The sequence below is a fragment of the Dermacentor andersoni genome, chromosome 1 (assembly GCF_023375885.2).
Source record: "Dermacentor andersoni chromosome 1, qqDerAnde1_hic_scaffold, whole genome shotgun sequence".
NCBI lineage: Eukaryota > Metazoa > Arthropoda > Arachnida > Ixodida > Ixodidae > Dermacentor > Dermacentor andersoni.
This window is the reverse complement of record NC_092814.1, coordinates 69,156,244-69,176,527: the sequence shown is the minus strand read 5'-3', so window position 1 is coordinate 69,176,527 and position 20,284 is coordinate 69,156,244. Positions and strand designations below refer to the sequence as shown.

Below are 20,284 nucleotides of genomic sequence, written 5' to 3'. Positions count from 1 at the left end.
TTCAGAATGAAAGAGTCGATAAGCAATACTGTATGCAGGCTCTATGGAAGAAAAGATTACATGCTTGGAGCAGACAATACTGGGTGCTCCACCATAGCAAGTTTGCCTTCAGTGTGCAACTTCTTACAAGAGAGCTTTTAGCCAAAACATTGATACCACTTGTTTCTGAGTCTCCATACTAACAATTAGCTTCACCTGGCTTCTTGTTCCTAAATTTACAGGCAGCTCTCAAAGTCACCAGTTCGTGATTCAAGAAAATTAACCAGAAAAGGCATGCTGAATTCTAAATCAAGAATTGCAGAAAATATTGCTTCTGTGTTCAGCTCATAAGCTCAGAAAAAATGTAATTTAAAAGTGAAAAAAGTTTCCACGCAAGTGCAAAGAACATATATTTGGCAAAGATCTGATCTATGTGAGTGGTCCTGCCATTAGCCGGTATTAAAAGCCAGTAATATTATGCAAGTCCAGGATAGTGTAAATAATGTGCACTTGTCACAACACCACTGCAGCCCTGTGATAATGTGGCCGTAAAGGACTTCCACAAATCTCCATAAACAAACACATTAGTTAATTGTTCCTTCTATTACAATAATGCCCTCTGTTTCCACTGGCCATTGAGGGAGCTCTTAAACAGCTATGTTTGCTCATCCCCAAATTTCAGTTTATCTCTTGTCTTATCTGTGGCAATGAGACAGTTGCATATTCTGTCACTGATTATGAAAGCCACCAGAGGCAGGGTTATTCGAATGGTTGCACATAGCACACCTTCAGTGGACGACTGGCAAACAAAGAAAGAAAGAGCAGATGTGGCATGGTTGTATATGACTGGCTGAGCACTCTTCGCGTTGCATATGTTGTACCAAGCTCAACAGCTGCATTTGCCAAAGTGAAAGTAGAGGGACGGCAGAACGAAAGTAAGGAAACAGCAACATTGGCAAGAGATGTTGCAGAGCCCCTTTAATGTCAACATTCACTAAAAAGTAACGTTTAGGTAATGTTAAAAGCCTCACCTAAAAAAGCCACCACATCAGGACGGTGCAGTGTCAAAGCAGTCTGAAATGTGCGATGCATCTGCCATTCCCTTTGAAGAAAGCAAGAAGAAATTTCTGCGGCTTAGAATATCAACAATTTCTTTCAGGCAAGTGTGCACTCTTCAAATACAGGAAAACCTAAGTCTAGCTGTAGTATGTACCTCCAATGTCACTGTCATTTTTATAAAGAATGTGTGCCACTTGGCCAACAGATGTGACCAACAGAGCTTTTTCTCTCCTTTTAGTCATGGTCACCAGCTAGCCACCAAGAAAAGTCACTCTGCGGTGTAGCTGCTTTGCACATCACACAGACGTATTTTGTAGCGTAAAGCTACACTACGTGGGTCGGAGCCGAGCTTCGCGTGCTTCTGCGCCTGCCATACTGCGCATGCGCGAGAGCCGCGTGACGTCACGACAGGAGCAGCTGCGTCACCCTCGCCGCCGCCGTGGCCGCAGCCAGTGCGCGGTCCTCGCCGCCGCCGACTGTGGCGCATTCCAGAGGTGTGACGTTGCAGTCTCTGCAGACGCGCCGGCGCCGTGTGCGCCCGCTGCTGCATTTACGATTGTGGCGCCACGCGGCACAGCGCGTGCACAAGGAGGGCGCACCATCCGTATAAATGCACGGGAGAGACGGTTGATGCAGCGCGCTCGACATGGAGGTTAAGGAGAGTCGAGCTGCTGCCAGTCGGCACAAAAGACTGGAAAATCTAAATTCTTCAGACCCCGAGGTTGTCGCTTGGTAGTTGGCTGTCGAGCGTCAAAAGAACGAGCGAGCCGCATGTTACTACTCTGACCATCGGACTGTCTTTATGCCCATATAGAAACAACCAGACATTGAATGATTGAGCGAGATGTGATTTAATAAAGATACCATGTGTTCATCGTTGCAATGCTGTCCGTCTGATTACAAGGCCAAACAAGGTCATAGCCGGATAAGCTAAGGTTAGCAAGCAAGGCAACAGATTAACCAAGCATAACCGTACCTTTACTCTATGTATATCCTGGCATAGCTGAGCTAAGCCACTGCCAATTTTTTACAGACATAACTAGCCAAAACATCTGCCACATCCACTCGTTCAAAACGTTCACAATATGGACTGCCAAGTCTCACTGACTGCAACTAGGTGAGTGAACAAGCAACCCTAGATACTCATGTGACAACTATTATGTCCCGACAGTGCAACACACCAAGGTCACAAAAACTGAAACTAGCATGTGCTGTGGTACTTGCTTTAGACAAGTGAATATGCACCATTAAATTTGTTGTGCATATGCAATACTCAGTGAATACAATGCTTTACATGAAATGCCTGCAATAGCTCACACTGCCAGTTATAGGAGGACCGAAAGTTGGGTGAGTTGATATGAATTCATGTTATTAATGCATAAAGAAAGATGGGGACAAGGCAGGAAGCACATCTCCCTTGCCCCATTTTTCTTAGCACAGTAATAACATAAATGCCAGTTATAGGCAGCCATGTAATTACATATACCGATTCTAATTGTGACCTCGTTGATCAGCTTGCCAAAAAACTGCTGCACATGCTGCTACATGTGCAGCAGTAACACCCACATGACAGCTGGTAGAACCACTGCTATGTATAAAATAAAGATGTGCACAATATTTGATTGTTTTCAAGACAATCTAAACATAAAATGTACTGCTTTCTAAATGTACTGCTTGGGTTATGATAGCGTACAGCAGCCGGCAGATGCAGCTTAAGAGTAAAAAACTTAATTTCACTATGGGCAACCAGCGTGGATGAACACATGTCCCTAGTAGTGCCTAAATAACTGTGGCCGCCTTCAACTAGGTGCAGTGCTCCCTGTTACAATGTATATAAGTTCTATCGATGCACCAGTATTGGCGGCCACAGCCACATATAAAAAAATGTTAAAGTCATTCTGTAAGTTATCAGCAGTGCATTACATCAGAAACAAACCCTGGCCCTAATGACAGCCTGCTATGTAGTTACATAATTCAGGAAATTACTTTTAAGGTGAATGGCTTTCTTTGGCTACCGTGAATGTCGGGAGCTGGCCAAGTATCTTGCTGAGAAAAAGTGCAGCATGCAAGCTATCCGACCGAGTTTGAGTCCCGTTCATCACCTAACGTCAACCAACTTTTTGAGACACGTGCTGTCATGCGAGAAGAACTTGAGTTTGGCCTAGTTGGTGTTTACTGCATATCATATTGACCGCTAATAAAGACGAAGACAGGAGAAGAGAACACAAAGCGACGACACTGGCGGTAACTTTCAACTGAATGATCGAGCCACAGAACATGAACAAAAGTTAAATAAAGACGAATTGGCACACTTGCCTGTGCATGGCAATGCCTGCCCCTGTAAACCAAGTTTCAAGGCGATAAAGATTCTGGGGAGAAGCCAGGACAAGACTGCATGCAAACTGATGGAGGCATATCATATAAGAAAGAAGGGCCAAGACTGTGTGATACCTCCATTAGGCTGCTTCAATTGGAGATAGATACTTTTTTATAAGTGGTTGCCTTGCTAGGCTGATGAGTGGTCTGGTTGCTGCGTTCTGCGCGTGCGTTGTGCCCCTTCCGGTGGCAGTTGCCAGCCTGCTCCTCGCTTTCCCTTTCCTGATACCTGTGTATATGTGTTCAAAACAAATAATAATAATAATAATAATAATAATAATAATAATAATAATAATAATAATGCCATATTTGTCTATATATTGCTATGTGTTGCCGTGAATAAATCAGTTGAAAGTTACTGTCCGTGTTATTGTTTTGTGTTCTCTTCCCCTTTCTTCTTCTTTATTAGCAGTCAGTATGATGTGTCATGCGAGAGCTTTATGGTGTCTGAAGGTTTAGGTGCTGTGGTTGGAGGTCTGGCTGTGCTGCATTTTTCTTCTCGAGATGCACCATTTCATCTTGCCAGCTCATCACAGTTTCGCTCAGACCACAGTGTGTGGGATCTGCATGAGTTTGAAGTGAATGGTTGGAGGAGTATCTGGTCCCTATGGAGCAAATGAGCAGAGAAGGAAGCACAGGTGCGCAGCGATTGTCATGCCATTGTCATCACCATGTAGTCATGCCATTGTCATTTCGCTGTCGTCATGCTGCCACTGTTATGCTGTTTTTGTCATGCTGTTGAGATTCCACTGTCATCATGCCGTCTTGGTAATGCTGCCGTTGTCATCATGCCATCATCATCTTCATCACCGTCATTTCATTGTCTTCACAAAGTCATCTTTTTCGTGCTATCATCATCAGACTGTCGTGCTATATACCAAAACATCTCGATAACTTCCTTTGCCATAATCAAACACCATTATTGACATCAGCAGTATACTTCAAAAGTATCACTAGTGTGTCCATTTGATGTCTACAGTGCATATAAGGCTTACTTTGATAATCATTTTCCGTGGTTTCTGCATTTTTTTTTATTGCAATGAAAAGAAAAAGAAGGACATTTAGTCCCTTTACAATGGTCCTGTAGTAGTAACAAAAAGAAATAATAATGCAAGTGTAGAAGAAATGACCCAATTATTAGAATATTAAAATGTTCTAATCAACTCAGATCTATATAGGCAGAAAAAAAAAACGAGCGAAAGTAGAAACTGCAGTAAACCTTGTTACAACAAAAATGAAGGGGTAGCTGAAATTACTTTGGTATAACCATTGCCCACCGTCACAACAAACATTACTCTCCCGATGATCCCTAAGGGCAGGGGTGTTGCAGTGAGTTACCACCGAGAAAGCCAAGGCCAATGCAAGAAGCCTGCAGTGTGACACCAAATAGCTGCAAAGATTTTTTTTTTTTTTTTTTGCTGTATTTTCTTCAGCAAGATGATTGCTTTCTCTAATGCAGCTGTCGATTTTTACTGCCAGTGGTATTGGAGATCTTATCATAGCACAGAGCTTGTAGCACTCTACCAGCAAGCTCACAAAGCACTCATAAACCGAGTGATCACTAAGAACACGAGAGCAGAGATAATATTTTGTAAGAACCCATTTCATTTTCTATTCTTATCGCTCACCTCGTCAAGCAGCTGACCGTGGAAATGATGATGGCATGGCTTCATATGAGTGAAAAGAATAAAGAATGTAATAGGTCGTGATAAAACATGGTCCCCTGCACACTAAAAAACCCTTGACTGCCAAGTACACCTGTTATTCTGGCAGCAATTAGACAGTGCCGAATGTACTAAAGCATCTTTCTCTTCCACATGCTGCAAATCGCACACTTAGTTGTTTGTATTTCATTCTGGTGCAATAGTACACAACCCTCAACTAAGGTGCAGTGTGTGGAGTGCACAGAGCACAGAGAATCGGTGGCATTGATAGTGTGTGGTGGCAAAGCAGTACAGTCGAACCTGACTATATCGAACCCGTTTACATCGAATTATTCTATATATCGAACAATTTCTGGACAAGGTATAGTTACAATGAGTATATATAGCAAAAATTTCGCTTACATCGAACAAAAAAAGCAGTGACTCCCGATATATCGAACGTCAAGCTGCGGAAAAATGCCCCCAAAAGTTGGCTTTCCCTCGTGGTGGCGGGGAAACCCGACGGCGTGGCTCCATACAACCGCTCTCCCTACCGTGACTGCGTAGCGTTGAGCGAGCCTTCGACACCCCCCTGCGAAAAATGATCCTGGCCCACCCGCAGCGCTTGCTCAGACAGCCAATCAGAGGCTCTTGTGCCCTCGTCATGCAAGATGGCGAAAGTGCGAGTTGTCTTGCTGCTTTTCTGGTTCATTGTGTGTGTGTCTTGTGGGCCTTCTCCCGCACTGTTGCCGTGACGAAGCGGCAGAATTCACTTTTCATCGTGAAGCTCGAAATCATAAATCGGGTCGAGCACTGGGATGACCCCGCACCAACTCACGCCTTTGTTCTGCTGATGTGGAAGCTAGTAAAAGCAATGACAGCACGGATTCCATCTGAAGGGTTGAAACCTGACTCTGCACATGAAAGGCACATCAAGGATCTATTAGACTACCTAACCGATCGGACGCTCACGCGGGAACTTCCCTAGCTGGATTTCTTTCATCAAACACTGCCTAGGGGCTAAGGGTCACTCTTCAGGCCACGGTTGATCTAATGAAGTACCTTAGTGAGAAAGCTTGGCTATAAGTAGCTGCTGACATGCCAGCTCAGCCAAGACTGCCCGGAGAAATTGTTTGGTGTCATTAGACAATTTTCTGGTTGCACCGACCATATCCCACGTCTGCCCAATTCTTGCTCATCGTGAACTGCCTCAGTTTTACTTGGTCAAAGCTCCCAGCAGTGGCAACTGTGAAGGGGGCGATCTGACCTTTCTCCTCAGTAGTGAGGATGCAAGCCATAGTGGGAAGATAGAAGATGCTTCTCACATGATAAGAAAGTCCACAATGCTCTGCGACCATGAGTAAGTACCCTGGAAAGATGAGCGATTCGCGGCTTTGTCTTCTGCATGACAGGGTATGTTGCACGCAAAACAGTCCTGAAGACTGCGTGTGAGGAATGCTTCGATGAGCTTCTTGTTTCCACCGACGAAGCCAACGAACCGCTGGCAATGTTCACCAAGTTCTGTGGGGCCTCATATACCCTTCTGAGAATCTCTTCTCATATGTAGACGCCCTTGAAATTATATATACATTTTTGATGCAGTTCAGTTATGAGCTGTACAGTGGCAGCTTGGATAAGCTTGTCTCCTGCCTGCAAAAAAATGACGCCATGCTAGGTTGTGCACAGCATGTCCACAACATCACCAACTAGGTAAAAAAATTTTTTTAGGTTACCCCTACACACTTCTACGTGAAGGCACTCAACAAAGAGAAAGCGTCTTCCTGTAAATAAGCACCTGAAGCTCAGGCGCATCACTTAGCAGAGGCTGACAACATTCTGTTTGAACTGCTTGTAAACTATTTAAACAAAATGTTTTTGTTCTCGTGAAAAAAAAAAAAAAAAGAGCACCAGCTCAGGTGTCGCGTAGCAAAACATCATCGATTACTGAGAATGGTTTCGGATTCTAAGCCACTCTTGAAAAATTGAGTTGCTTGCACAAGCAGTGTGTTGAAAATAAAATGTTTGCTTCCGAGTTACCACTGGGAATTTTCTTGCCTTACGTTCGATAATCAGATAAAGCAAGCTGCATTCTACCATCGACGCGCACTTAATCGGATTGTTACCTCGGCGCCTTTTAATCCGTGAGGAGCTATGCTACTCTATAGCAATTTGCAGCCATGAACGAGCGAGCATATATATATTGCGAAGGTCTCTTATTTGTTATTGCATTCCTGAATGCGCGCGCGGATGATCGCATTCCACGCAGGGCCCCTGCGCTGCGGCCGCTAGCCGCCGTCGCAGCCAACGTGTATGCGTGTGGCAACGCCCCCTGGCAGTTTCCTTCCAAAGCATCACAGGCGAGTTGCCGCGTTCATCACACTTCCCCAATTTTAGCCACTGTACAACGGTGGTGGCTACGGCTGCCAGCGGATCTGCGTGAGAGCGCCGGTTCGCGGCAGCACGATACTTAAAATCGAAGGTGGTGGCTTTGATTAATGTCATTTCGGACCTGCAGTCACGGCAAGAAGTCCGGACAATCGAACAGCGAAGGGTTCTTGCATCCGAAATGTCAAACATTCTTATACATTGACCCTATGGGATACGTGGTGGTGCCGCGAAGCTATCCAAATTATCAAGCGTCCGGAAAGTCGGTCGTCGACGGTACAATGGCAACTCCTCCAGCCGTCGACACGGCATCAAAGACGATTCGTTACGATTCCTCTCCGTTACTCAAGCCAGCATTATCGGGACTTTTGTTCCGTTTCTATAAAATTGCAGCAAATTTTTCCCGATAGGAGCAAATATTCCCCGAGTTGTACCTGAGTATTTCCAGACTATTCAAAATCCCCGAGAATTCCCGGTTTTCCCAGTTGGTAGACACCCTGCCACAGTGGGCACAGAAGTGTTGATTTCACGTGCGATCGCTTCTTTAGTGTAACCTAGACCTTACAGTGCGCTTTAATGCGGCTATGCTTCTGCACACCCTGTGTATTTGCCTGCTTGACAAATTCGCATGGTGTTTATTTTTCAGAAATAGCAGAAATGTACCGCATCATGCCTTGAACTTAAATTTATCTCATTTGCCCGCAACCGCAGTCATGTCTATAGCAGTAGCGTTTCCTTGCCTTCTCAAATCACCTTCTCCCTACACCCCTACCCCCCCCCACCTCTTGTATGGGAGCTGCGAGCAGAGTTGCAAGGCTGTTCTCACTCTCTGCCCCATCTCCTCCCTCCTCTCTGCCATTTTATCTAGTGGGGGGTCACAGATAATTACAGCTGTCAAGATGCTAACGTGGTGACGCTGATGGCAGTTCAGAGGGTATTGCAAACATGTGAAGTGATGGAAAGCTCCACACGAGTTTCTTTCTCGCGTCGCCTTTCCTTTATGCCATGCTTCTTTCATGTATACACACGCTCTCAACCACCCCTCGAGGCGGTGTGCCAGACAGCAGCAGCAACCGCAGCAGCAGCAGTGGGAAAGTCGAAGGAAGAGGCAAGGAAAGCTTCACTTTAATAAAAGGTGATCAGCAAGATAGGAGCAGAAAATACATTGTAATCCCACATGTTGCGGGATCTATCCAGGTTTTGGTAATGTGCATCCTCGGTTCGGCACCACCCCCTTAGAAAGTACAGAAAGTTTTTTTTTTTTATTCCATTCAAATGGTATGAAAGGCATACGATACACGTAAGTTTGAAAGTTAAATTAAATGTGAGATATTTAAAACATAAGTAACAAGAGAAACTCTTCAAATGTTATTCCAGAACCATAAGTTCTCAGCATAACCACCTTTTTTTCATTACACATGCATTCAAACACTATTTCGTCACTGTATACCCACACATGTCAAAGCAGATACTGCATGATGTTGGCTACTGCAGCTGCAATCTACACCTTGCATCGGGATCAGACAACAAAGGTACTAAGTCAACCAACATGAGCCAACAAAACAAGGTTTACAGTCCACTTGCAATGACACGGACTGCAACAGCCTTATGTGTTTCTGAACTCACCGGTCACATTAATTTATTCACAAACACTAAGTGACTGCTAACTTGTGTTTGTAGAAAGTTTGACATAAACAGTTTGACAGAAGCTGCTCCCCATGACTTGGCAGCCTATGGAAGCTAAGAGTAGAGCAACGCAATGTTGTCATGGCAATCCAGCTGCATCTCAACCACATTGGTGGCAGGTTACCACAGCACGGAATAGAGAAAGCGTGCATGAACATCTTATATAATATCCATTGCAATGCTACAGCTACCATAATCCTTCCCTACAAGGGGAGAAAAACAGTGATTTGTTGTTGCACTGTTGCTCACTGTGTGTTCGCAAGTTGTATGATGCTAGATTTGGAAGGATTAGGAACAAAGATTACTGGGAAATATCCCCCCAGCTTGTAGTTTGCAGATGAAGCTTGCCTGTTCAGCAATGCTGGAAATCGACTTACAGCAAATTATTGAGGCTCAGTGACCTCCAATTGCCTAAGTCTTGCATCAGCTGACACCATCCTGCGCATTCAAATTTCCTAATTTTATCACACTACCTATTTCTCGGTGTCTTCCACTATGTCTTCCTTCACCTGCTATTCTAATATACCACTGGTTATCTGCTCTACACATGACATGGCCTGCCCAGCTCCATTTATTCCTCTTAATCTGAACTAGAGTAAGGGCTACATCCATTTGCTAATTCATTCATACCACAGTCCTCCCGTCTCCCAATGTCACCCCTATCATTTTCAATTCTATAATTCATTGCTCAGCCCTTAGCATCTCTAGTTTCTTTGTTGTCCTCCCACGTTTCAGCCTTACTGATTAGTACTAGCAGAAAGCACTGGTTGCACTTGGTTACACTATATGAAAATCTGCCCTGTGAAACAGAAAAGCAAGAAAAATACATGCTTTTAGCACACTCTGCGACTCTTTCCTGTCTGTAACAAGAGCACACCATGGCCAGCAAGCACAATCTTTTTTTTTTTTTTTGCAAAGTGTTCCATATGGGCACCTGCAGCGTGCTTTTGATGGCAGATTATGCGAAATTTTGCCCATTGTTGTCTGCAATACTAACACAAGGTCTAGGAAAAAAAAAAAAAAGAAAGCTGGAAGACAACCTGAAGTTCACTTAATGACTCACCTGCGCAACTTGTCTAACCAATGGCCACGCTTAGGGCCCAAAAGGTGAGTGTCAGAAAGTAGCATCATTTTCAAGGGTTCCATTCCATCCTGAGCAAAGCTGTCCACATTTGTCTGTTTCAAGTGAGGCCAAGAGCATTGCCCAATGACGACATAGTATATAATGACCTGAGAAAGAGCAACACATACCAGCATTGTACATTTCGGTTTTCAACTATATGAATTGCAAGTGAAATTTCACACATAAAGAAATGTTATGTACACAATTGAACTCGTAACTCCCAAAAAATCACACTGCAGTTAAGTAAAATGTTTCAGCATATCGTTATTGTTATCGTTAACGCCATGGCCAAGTGCCACTAGCAAATTCATTGAAGAGGTTTAGTTAGCTTATGTAAAGCCAGCCCCTGGTTGGGAAAGTGACAGTAACAATAATTCCAGGTGAAAATGCTCTACCAAGACAAGTTCTGCTAAGACAATAAGACTTCGTAATTCGTGTTAGTACTTTACCGAAAACAGTGCGAATTGAAAACAATATGTTACAACAGTAGGCAATACAAAGATTGCCTACAAATTCAACTGAGATTTTAGCTCAGTGATCACCGTAAGAGGGCATGTTTTGATTATAAAAAGGGTCACTCAGGACACCAATGCTCACTATCACAAAATTTTTAGGTTTTGTGGTTTACTGTATTACAGTCTTGTTACCATAGGTGCCATAAAAAAATTGGGACCAGCACATTTAAGTTTCCTTAATTTGGCCACACTTCCTGCACTGGTTCAGGGAGTGCAGAACTCACATCCTCGATTTGACAGTGCAGCAGGCACCACCTGCACGACACTCCTCGATTTGACGCCATGATGAAACAAGTCATGCACAGTAATTTCTCGACACTCCTGCACTTACTGCTTTGGAAGTGCAGGCAACATGTGAGCTCTTTTTTCAGCAATGCTTGTCTTGATAGTGCCATGGGGACAGAAGTTTTTTGGGATTTTTATTAAAGCAGTCAGTGCAGCTGCAGAATGATCTGAATATATGCCAAAGCCTGGAAGTTTGCATCGGGACCTGTTTGTAAAGGATTATGATATGCTAACTTTCTTTCATTTGGACAGCTTCTCTTATTGATGAACAAGTCATTTAGGGCAACACTTTTTTTGTCATTGTAACTACCACCATATAGCACTGAATTGATAAACGAAAGCAAGTGTACTTCACATTCCTGTGCACGTCTATGATATATGTTCAATATTCAGCAGCAGACGACGCAGCTTAATCGTCACATTCCTCCTCGATTCGCGCATCACCTGCTGCACTTGCATGAAATGAACTCGTGTGGCATCACGCATAACACTCTCGAGAACCGGTACAGAAAGTGCCGCCAAATCAACGGGCCCTTTTATTTACTGTAACCAGAAATTTACTATATCCAGAGTTTTAATAACAAGAATCTATCAGTATATATCCTGGTAAGGTAGGAAATTCTGTCTCCCAAGAAAAGCTATGAACAATTTTGTAAAATGCACAAGAAACAACTGATGCTAAACAAACATATTTCAAATTGCCATCTCTACAGCAATGTCATTTTGCTTTTGAAGATAATATGCAAATGCATATGCACCTCATGTTCTTAATCGAACTCCATCCACCTGGACATTCTACAGATGGTATGACACAACGTGCTGCAAATATTTAACACTTCGTTTCATTACTTCAGTTGCATAAGTGATAGAGGTACTGCCAGCGTCACTGGATTGACTGCGATCACTTCTCAAACACAGACTCTCAGGAACGCTTAGGCCAGCCCCATGACAGAGGTTGTGGCCAGTATAACTGTGCATGTAAGCCTAACGTAGAGTTGTTTCAGATGAATTCAGAGGCCACTTTCGTGGCACAAGCCTGGTGTAATGAAGCATAATGGTTAGCTAGATAGCTCCTAGCAGTCATGAAACCAAACACTCCTGCCAAACGTCGCACACCGCAAAGTGTGTGTTAAAACTCCAATGTGTACATTAGACAGTGAAGCAATTTTCACAAAGCTCGAACCTTATATCTGGGATGAATACTTTACATAATCGCTTTGGAGTTAATTTTGAAAATGACTGAAGGCAATGTGAACTATAATCTACACAGGGTTGCACGAGGATATAATGAGTCCTGGGAGGGAACAATTTTGAAACCCCAAGTCTACATGGAATCACGCAGAGCCGGATCCAGTTTATTCCCCCCCCCCCATCATTTTTTTTTTTACACAGACATCAATTCCTTCAAGTTATATATATATATATATATATATATATATATATATATATATATATATATACATCAAGTCTCACGCTTTGTAGCATAGCAATGCAACAAAATGAATTAGTTTAGACAGGTGCAGCCACCGCAGCACTTCCCTTGTGACCTGAACATGTCCACACTACACTTCAAATGAATTTGTAGTAGGGCTACTTGATTTTGTTAACACATGTTGGTTGGTGTGAAAGGACAACCACAATGAAAAGCTAGACACAACAAAGGTGCTACACTCACAATTGTTTAACATGAGGTTAAATACGTACAAAAGTTTCTTGATGTGTACACACAGTTCACATAGTAGGCAATGACATGCATGCAGACTATCGGCATTTCAGATTAGAATGAATGCTTTAACATGTGCTGTACTTTATTTCCAACTCACACTTCAGCATGTGCACAATGGTGTACCATTACTTGGTTGCTAAAATTGACTTTATCCTGACAGGTAGGATCCCAGCATAGGTGAACCATTTCATTTCCATCCCTTCGTAAAAACATTTTTATCATCATGTCCAACATGAACAAGACCACTGATCTACATCCATCTGAAACACAGCAAGATTTGCCTTTCTCGAGATTCTTTCTCAGTAACCATTCTCATATGTATATGTGCCTCCCCCCCCCATTCACCCCCATTCTCATAAAAAGAATCTGAGAAAGATTTAATTACAAGCTTCTTCCTAGAATTTTTGCTTCAAGAAAGCATGGGCCAGATATTGACATTAAAATACATGAATAGGAGCATGGTGACAGCAATTCATACTGGTAGTGTGTGCCCTCACTTGCTCATTAATATAGCAGCCAGTGTGTGTATGCATGTTTTCTTACAGGTCGGGGATCTTTCTACTACCACTGTTGTGCTTGATTTGATTTGATTCACTGATTGTGCTTAACATCCTAAACACCGGCTATATGATAGATACTATGGTGAGGGCTCTAGATCAATCTATTCAGTTTGATCCCCTTGGGTTCTTTAGCAAGCACCCAAAAGCCAGTACACATTTTTGAATTCCTCTCCCACTGGAATGTGGCCTCAATGGCGGCGAACTGAGCGTGAAACATCATGATAGCAGCAGAATGAAGCAGCCACTGAGGCACCACAGTAGGTGCCCTTTTGCGGCACATTGCCTATATAAGGCTACTAGCCCTAAGGCTTTTTTTTTCCCCCATGATGCAAGGGTTTGGTGAGGCTAGTTTATTCTGCATGAACAGCCACTCGACATGATCCACCTGCCTTTATCCTTGTGCATGCAAAATCGTCCCTAGTTCTACAGTTTTTGTGACACTTTCACATGCACCGACCTTTTTTTCAGATAGAGCAGCGGTTGCAGCCCTATTGGGGCTAATGAATGAGAGAAGCTGGCAATCCATGGCCTAGTAATCCATTTCTCAAAACAGACTTACACCCTGTGACTGCGAGATCCTCCGAGTGCCAATTCAAGGAACGGCATACAAATTCTTTTATCTATATCAGATAGCATGATAGTTGCGATAGCAAGGGAATGGGGGGTGCAGATTCTTTCAGGAAATAGAGTTTACAAAAACAAAAAAGAATATATATATGTAAGCAGGCTACTCTCCTTCTGCTTATTATCCTTCCCCACTGCGGGTGAAGATAGAGTGAGCGGTGTAAACCTAGCGCAGCCAAGGAAAGCACTTACTACCCTGACAAAGACCAGTCATCGGGAGGAAACGTTTGCTACAGTAACATCCCTTGTTTGACCATAGCTGGTCATTAAAGGTCTCCATCTCCCTGCGATCCTCTGTTCTGTTTTACACAGAGGATTTTTTTTTTTTTTTTTTGTGCAGGGCACTTCATGAGGCTGCTTTTATATGGAAATACAAGCTCTGAATTTGTCAATAATAACTATCACAGTGCACACAATTTTCTGAATTTATGATTGATTTCTGGCACACAACCGGGGCAGCAACAAAGTGAGTGGCTCACAATTGTTCATACAATAAACATTTCACCATTGTAAACTTCTTTTTTTCTTTGTACATTCTGAATACCACTTAGTCAAGAGCCTCATCAAAGTCAATACAAGACTAGCAAACCTTTTTACATGGCACATCCTAATTTTTGAAAATAATCAAAATGTTTGATTACAAAAAAGGAAATTAAAAAAAAAATTTCTGCTCTACACATTTTGTAAATGACCGTATTCACAAGCGAAACAAAAAACCCTGGGGTTTTAGGTGCCAAAACCACAACATGATTATGAGGCATGATGTAGTGAGGGACTGTGGATTAATTTCGACCACCTGGGGTTCTTTAGCGTGTACCCAATACACAGTACATGGGTGTTCTTGCATTTCACCCCCATCGAGACGCAGCCACCACGGCCGGGATTCGATCCTGCGCCCTTGGGCTTAGTAGCGCGATGCCATAGCCACTACGCCACCACAGCGGTTACAAGTGATACAGGCCACATATATGGCTAGCGCAAAAATGCCCATTAACAAATTTAAAGCTTACCTCACAGTAAATCAAAATAAAGATGATAAATGTCAGTTTTTTAAAACAGGCTGAATGGCGTCTTCTCAGATGCTTCAGCACCATTTATAGGCTTTCATCAGGGTACCTGTACAATAACAAGGAAAAAAAAATTATGCAGATCCCAAACACTGTGGTAATTAAAGTTATGTGAAGCATTTTGCAGGTAGCTGGCTATCCAGCATCGTTTTGGTTTCTACGGAGGGTTATCAGAGAGAACAATATGTTTGCGTAAGGCGAGCAATTTTGTGTGATGCGAGCTTGTGTGGGACAGCAGCAAGGCAACAATAGCACGATGCCGATGGCATGACTACTAATTCATTGTACTCTGGTGAAGAAACATTACAACCTGTTCTGTTATCACCTGGACCAATTCCAAAAGTGGTACAATATGGGGGAAACTAGCACGCTCTTACTTTTATTAGCAACATGTTGCTATGCTATGTGAAGCACATGCCAATTGTCCCAAAGCACTAGATGGCATTGGCATGAGAGACGAATCAACTGTCCTGTGGACCAATGCAGCTGGCTTTTGTGCTTGGGTACCCTGGTTTGATCCCACCAATGCACATATTTTTTTACTGAAATAGGCTTGAAAATGAGGCAAGACAGGAACCTACCTACCTACCTACTGCAATGTGCCTAATATGATACAAAGAATGTTTCGCATTAAAAGAAGGCACTACTACATGAGTTAGAAAAGCAGGGGCAGAGGGGTGGAACATTGCAACTAATGTATGGTCAATCAAAAAGAATCTTCTGCATACAGCAGGTCAACAAGAGGGCAAACAGCTACATTTCAATCACTAAGCATGCAGTAAATAAATGCAGTTGAAGAGCTGACGAGTGCAAAAATTACAAGCCCTACCATAAAGTGGTCAAAACAGTCAATTATATAAAAAAGAAATTCCCAGTTTATGCTGCACCCAGGCACTTTGGAGGTAAATTAAATGTATACATAGAGCATGATATTACTTTAAAGGGACATTAATGGAGAGTGTTAAGCCAAGCTTGACTGGTAAATTACACTTCTGAAATAGCAAAGGAAAAACATTTTGAGCAAAGGTTTCTCACACAAGATAGCAATTTAGAGCGCATGTGGCAACATCACATTTCAAGTCTTGCTCCCTGCATGGTCACAGATGGCTGAGTAATAGACCAATTTCACAGCAAGTTTCACTACCCTGCCACTACCACAAAGCATGCTCCTTAGTGAGCTAAAGGGCACCTATGGTAAGGTGTATGTGTTTGTACCAGGACAAACCCACTTGAGATCAAAATGTAGGGAGGCAAGAATAAAAACATTTTACAATAGAAACGTGGATGTAGAGACGTACTCCCCAACATTCCCTTAAATTTCACTAAACAATACACAGGGGCATTGTTCTGAGTGTTGCGTTGGGCGCAAGTACAGCGGGAAAGTGGAGAACTACTGTCATCATGGCACCAGCAGGCCTTGTGAATGCACTCTGAATGTAGTGAAATCAGTATATTCTTTATTAGTAAAAAGAATCAATTCATTTGAAACTATCATTTGTTCAATTCATTTGTTCAATCTGACAAATATTTCTCGTACTTTCCTTCAAAAAAGGTATTTGAAGACTACAAAAGCTTGGATGTTGTGTAATTCTGCTGCCGCAGTTTTAGACATGAGAAATTTGGGCACGTTTCCAACAAAAAGTCAGAGGTGTAAAAACTGACGTAATGGTCTAGCCCGATTTGCCATCTGCTTTAATTATTGGCAAACGGTTACCATAAACACTTTTTAAAAACAACTCTGAAGATCAATATAGTTTGAAGATACATGCAGTTCTATTTGCCAGGCATACACCATGCTTGAGGGACCGAATGAATTAACTTATTGAATCTGCATCTTAACTCAATAGTTATGCTTTTGTTGCTTTGGCATAACGAAATAGACTTTTATGTTATCACTGCCCCGTGAACTTCTTACGACGACAATCTGGCTCATCACATAACCAACGCTGATCAAACGTGTTGAGTGCCCTATCTTAAAGCTGCAAACAAAGCAATAAAATAAGTCGATATAAAGTACTTGTCTGCGAACTGAATTATTTCTTTATGAACGGCGTCATCCAGGTTTTCTTTTTTTTTTTTTTTCGACCGCACGGCTTGCCGCACGGCTAGTTGAACCCGTGCACTTTTTCGTAAAGAAGCTCCATAAGCGGCCTGTACAAATTAAACCGCTTTCTCTGTAAGGTGCTTTCCCAACTTAGATAACCACTCGGATTGACTTGTGCGAGATGTCAACCCACTACATAAGACGAAAGTTATAAAGAACAGAGCAGCACCAGCCGTCGTGGTTTACAGTTGCGCACAACCAACAACTGGATTTTTTTAAGAACGTTTCAAATCACGGCTCATACCAACGACTGCCCCGCCCAATACCTCAACCCTGCTTCTTTGCATCAACGCTATCAAAGAAAGAAAATGCAAGTAAGTATCGCGCATAATCATGCTAAAATTTAAAAGGTACCAATGCATCCTCAAGAACTGAGTAGCTACCACAGAATTAGAATCGAAACGTAGAAATCACGAACCAAATTGACCGTAAGTTACTCTAAATAAGCTGGATATGATTGACTTTAACGCTTTGGCTGCGACTTGTGCGGTAGTGCCATGAAGGAAAGGCCGCCAGGAAGCGTGCGGCATAGAGTTTCTCACTATAACAGTGAGAAACTCTATGGCGTGCGGTACTTCGACTTGTGCGGTAGTGCCATTCCTGTAGAGTGTACTTTACAGGAATTATGTGGTTTTTGCGAGCGTCAGGGTATAGTGAACCAGAACTTCTAGTTGACTGTAGTCAGGCCATAGAATGGTCAGGCTGTGACGGTGTCTTACCATGGTGGCTTAAGTACTTAGGCATGCATCATGGTTACGTACACTCCGACACCGACTTAGCTCATCGTCTTTTTTAATGTATTTTTCGATTGTCTTGTTATATTTTCGTACTTAATTTTTTTTACTAAATCTATTTTACCTTTCTGTTTCTTGCATTACCCATCTGTTCATGATCATCACCGGTGGCTTGTACGAGACGTTCATTTGAGGGATCGCCCCATGTTTGTGCGCAGCATGTGCGCAGGGAGGCGCGAGTAAGAGTGAGCGCGAGAGAGAAAATCTGGGGGCTTTTGCTCCTTGGGTTTCTTAGCGCGCGTTGTCGCGTGTTGTATGCGTTTGTCCCTAGGCGTGCCGGTATTGCGGAGTGGGGTTACGCTCGTACACTGGCTGCCGGCGCGGTGAAATAGACGAAGCAGCGGTCACTGACGCCCAATTTGGCGACCGCTGTGTCGGACAGACAGCCTCGCCATGCCTCGCCTTTATTCTATGGCCTCGCATCTGCGGCGGTTGTGCTAAGCCAGTCGTGCCGGACCATTGCTTTCTCGCGCCTTACCGCGATGTATCTTGAAAATAACATCACAGATGTTTCTGGGGAAGCAGTAGGGACCGTAGTTGAGGCCGGGCCGCATATAATGGAAATCTAGAAGTCAGAGCGCCTTGGCAACCGCGGTTGAACGCAAGTGGCTGAGGCCGCCGGTAGCGCTCGACGCCCCTGAAACCGCTATGAGAATGCGTTGCGCTATCCTAACGCCTCTTGCGCTAATCTAATTAACCTAACCAAAGCTAGCCTAACGTTAACCTAACCAAACGTGGCTAAGACGAAAAGACAATCCTCACGGCGTAACCGCTGTAAGAACGCGCCGCGCCACTTAACGCCTTTTGCGCTAATTAACCGTTATAACCTAACCTAACGGAGGCAAAGACAAAAATCGGCACAGCATAATCGCTATGAGAATACGCCGCGCCACCGGCCCTAACGTCTTTTACGCTAACCTAAGGTAACCTAAACCTAATCTAACGTAGGCGAGACGTCGTGACATCACGCAGTGGCGTTCAACCGCGGTTGCTAAGGCGCTGTGGCGCGAGTACAAGCGGGTGCGAGAGAGAAAATTTGGGTGCTTTTGCTCTTTGAATGACTGTTGCTGGGCCACCTCCTATACGGTCTACCTCCAGCCTACTCCTCCGGTCGAACCCACTGGGCCCACCCGGCCGCGGGCTGCTCTGATGCTGCTAGGACTACCCTCTACTTTCCGCCTTTCCTCCTTCCTTCCCCACAAGAACCACTTCTCTCTCTCTTCGCCTAGGTACTACGGTACTACGTCGGAGAACTTTCTTTGTTCGCTAGTGGTGTGTTCAATGGGGCTGCTTGGTTCATCTTTAGAATATTTTGTACGCATTTGTCCCCTAGGCGTGCCGGCATCGCGGAGTGAGGTCGAGTTTTTTGGTGATCGCTGTGTCTGTAGGTACTTCGGGTAGACTTTCTCGCGCCTGCGGTGCTGGTGCTGAGTAATTAAGTCATGCCGGAATAAACCTTTCTTTTTTTATTTATTTATTTCCTCAAAGGTCTCTTGTTGAGACATTACATGAGGGAGTGGGGGGTGTTAGATGAGGGAGTGGGGGGTGTGTTTCCTGAGCCTCCTTCGAGTTCACCAGGCCACATCGAATCGTGTCACAACTGATTAAGGAGCACAGAAGCACGTCTACCACGTTCCCGAGGAGCGGCACGTCCAAACAAGTTGGCGTCCCCCACCTCGTGCGCCACATGTGGAGCTATTTTCCCACTGTTTGACTCTTCCCGAAAGTGTAGCGGGAGCCTGGCACGGTTCCAGGTAACGTGGGTCGTGAGCCAAGCTGCTTTGCAGCTCTGAAAGGTCGCTCGAAGACAACCCGTCTCCCCCCATCCGCCTATTGTGACGACGCTTGCCAGCCGCGAGGCAACGACGGCCGTAATGCACCGTGAAGCCCTGGGAGCAATCCCCCTCCGTCCGCCTTTGTGTCGGCAGTTGCAGACCGGGAAAGCAATACCGCAGACAAGTAATCCCTCGGACAATTGGAGCTCAAGGAGTGACCCTCTGAGCCGAACGTGACGTACATTCGCACGGGCGCCTAGCATTGGCCGAAAATGACGCCACCTGAGCGGGCTCACCGATTGGCCGAACGGGACGTGACTTCGAGACACCGAAGGGGTTAAAAGCCAGAGACCGGGAGCAGCAGAAGAGAATTCCTTCATTCATCTCTTTCGAACTTCTTGCCACGGGCCGCAGCGTCCGAGTTGCTGCCGGCCCGTAATGACTTTATGACTGTTAATTTCTTTGTACTCTCACTGTAAATAATGTAAATAAACCTCCAGTTTTCATCAAAAAGTCATCCTCAACCTCGGCCAACTCCCGCACCCAACGGCAAGGTCCAAAATCTGGGGGACAGCAATTGGGA

At 44.0% G+C, this 20,284-nt stretch overlaps 1 protein-coding gene across 5 annotated transcripts in view; it reads right to left on the bottom strand.

Annotated features, from left to right (window-relative positions):
* PGAP5 (Per1-like protein PGAP5) overlaps window positions 1–18,053 on the bottom strand; it is a 45,113-nt gene extending 27,060 nt beyond the window's left edge. For 2 of the 5 annotated variants that reach the window (XM_050191321.3, XM_055061595.2), the window contains exons 1-4: window positions 17,487–17,824; window positions 14,972–15,077; window positions 10,192–10,358; window positions 1,011–1,081 (exon numbers count right to left, since the gene is read on the bottom strand). In XM_050191321.3, coding sequence (XP_050047278.1) covers window positions 1,011–1,081; window positions 10,192–10,358; window positions 14,972–15,055 — 322 coding nt within the window. In that variant the 5' untranslated portion in view covers window positions 15,056–15,077; window positions 17,487–17,824. Of the gene's footprint in view, window positions 1–1,010; window positions 1,082–10,191; window positions 10,359–14,971; window positions 15,078–16,063; window positions 17,456–17,486; window positions 17,825–17,990 lie in introns of those variants that run through there. The other 3 variants (XM_055061594.2, XM_055061593.2, XM_055061592.2) reach the window with 3 other exon arrangements.
* Window positions 18,054–20,284: the final 2,231 nt, after the last annotated feature.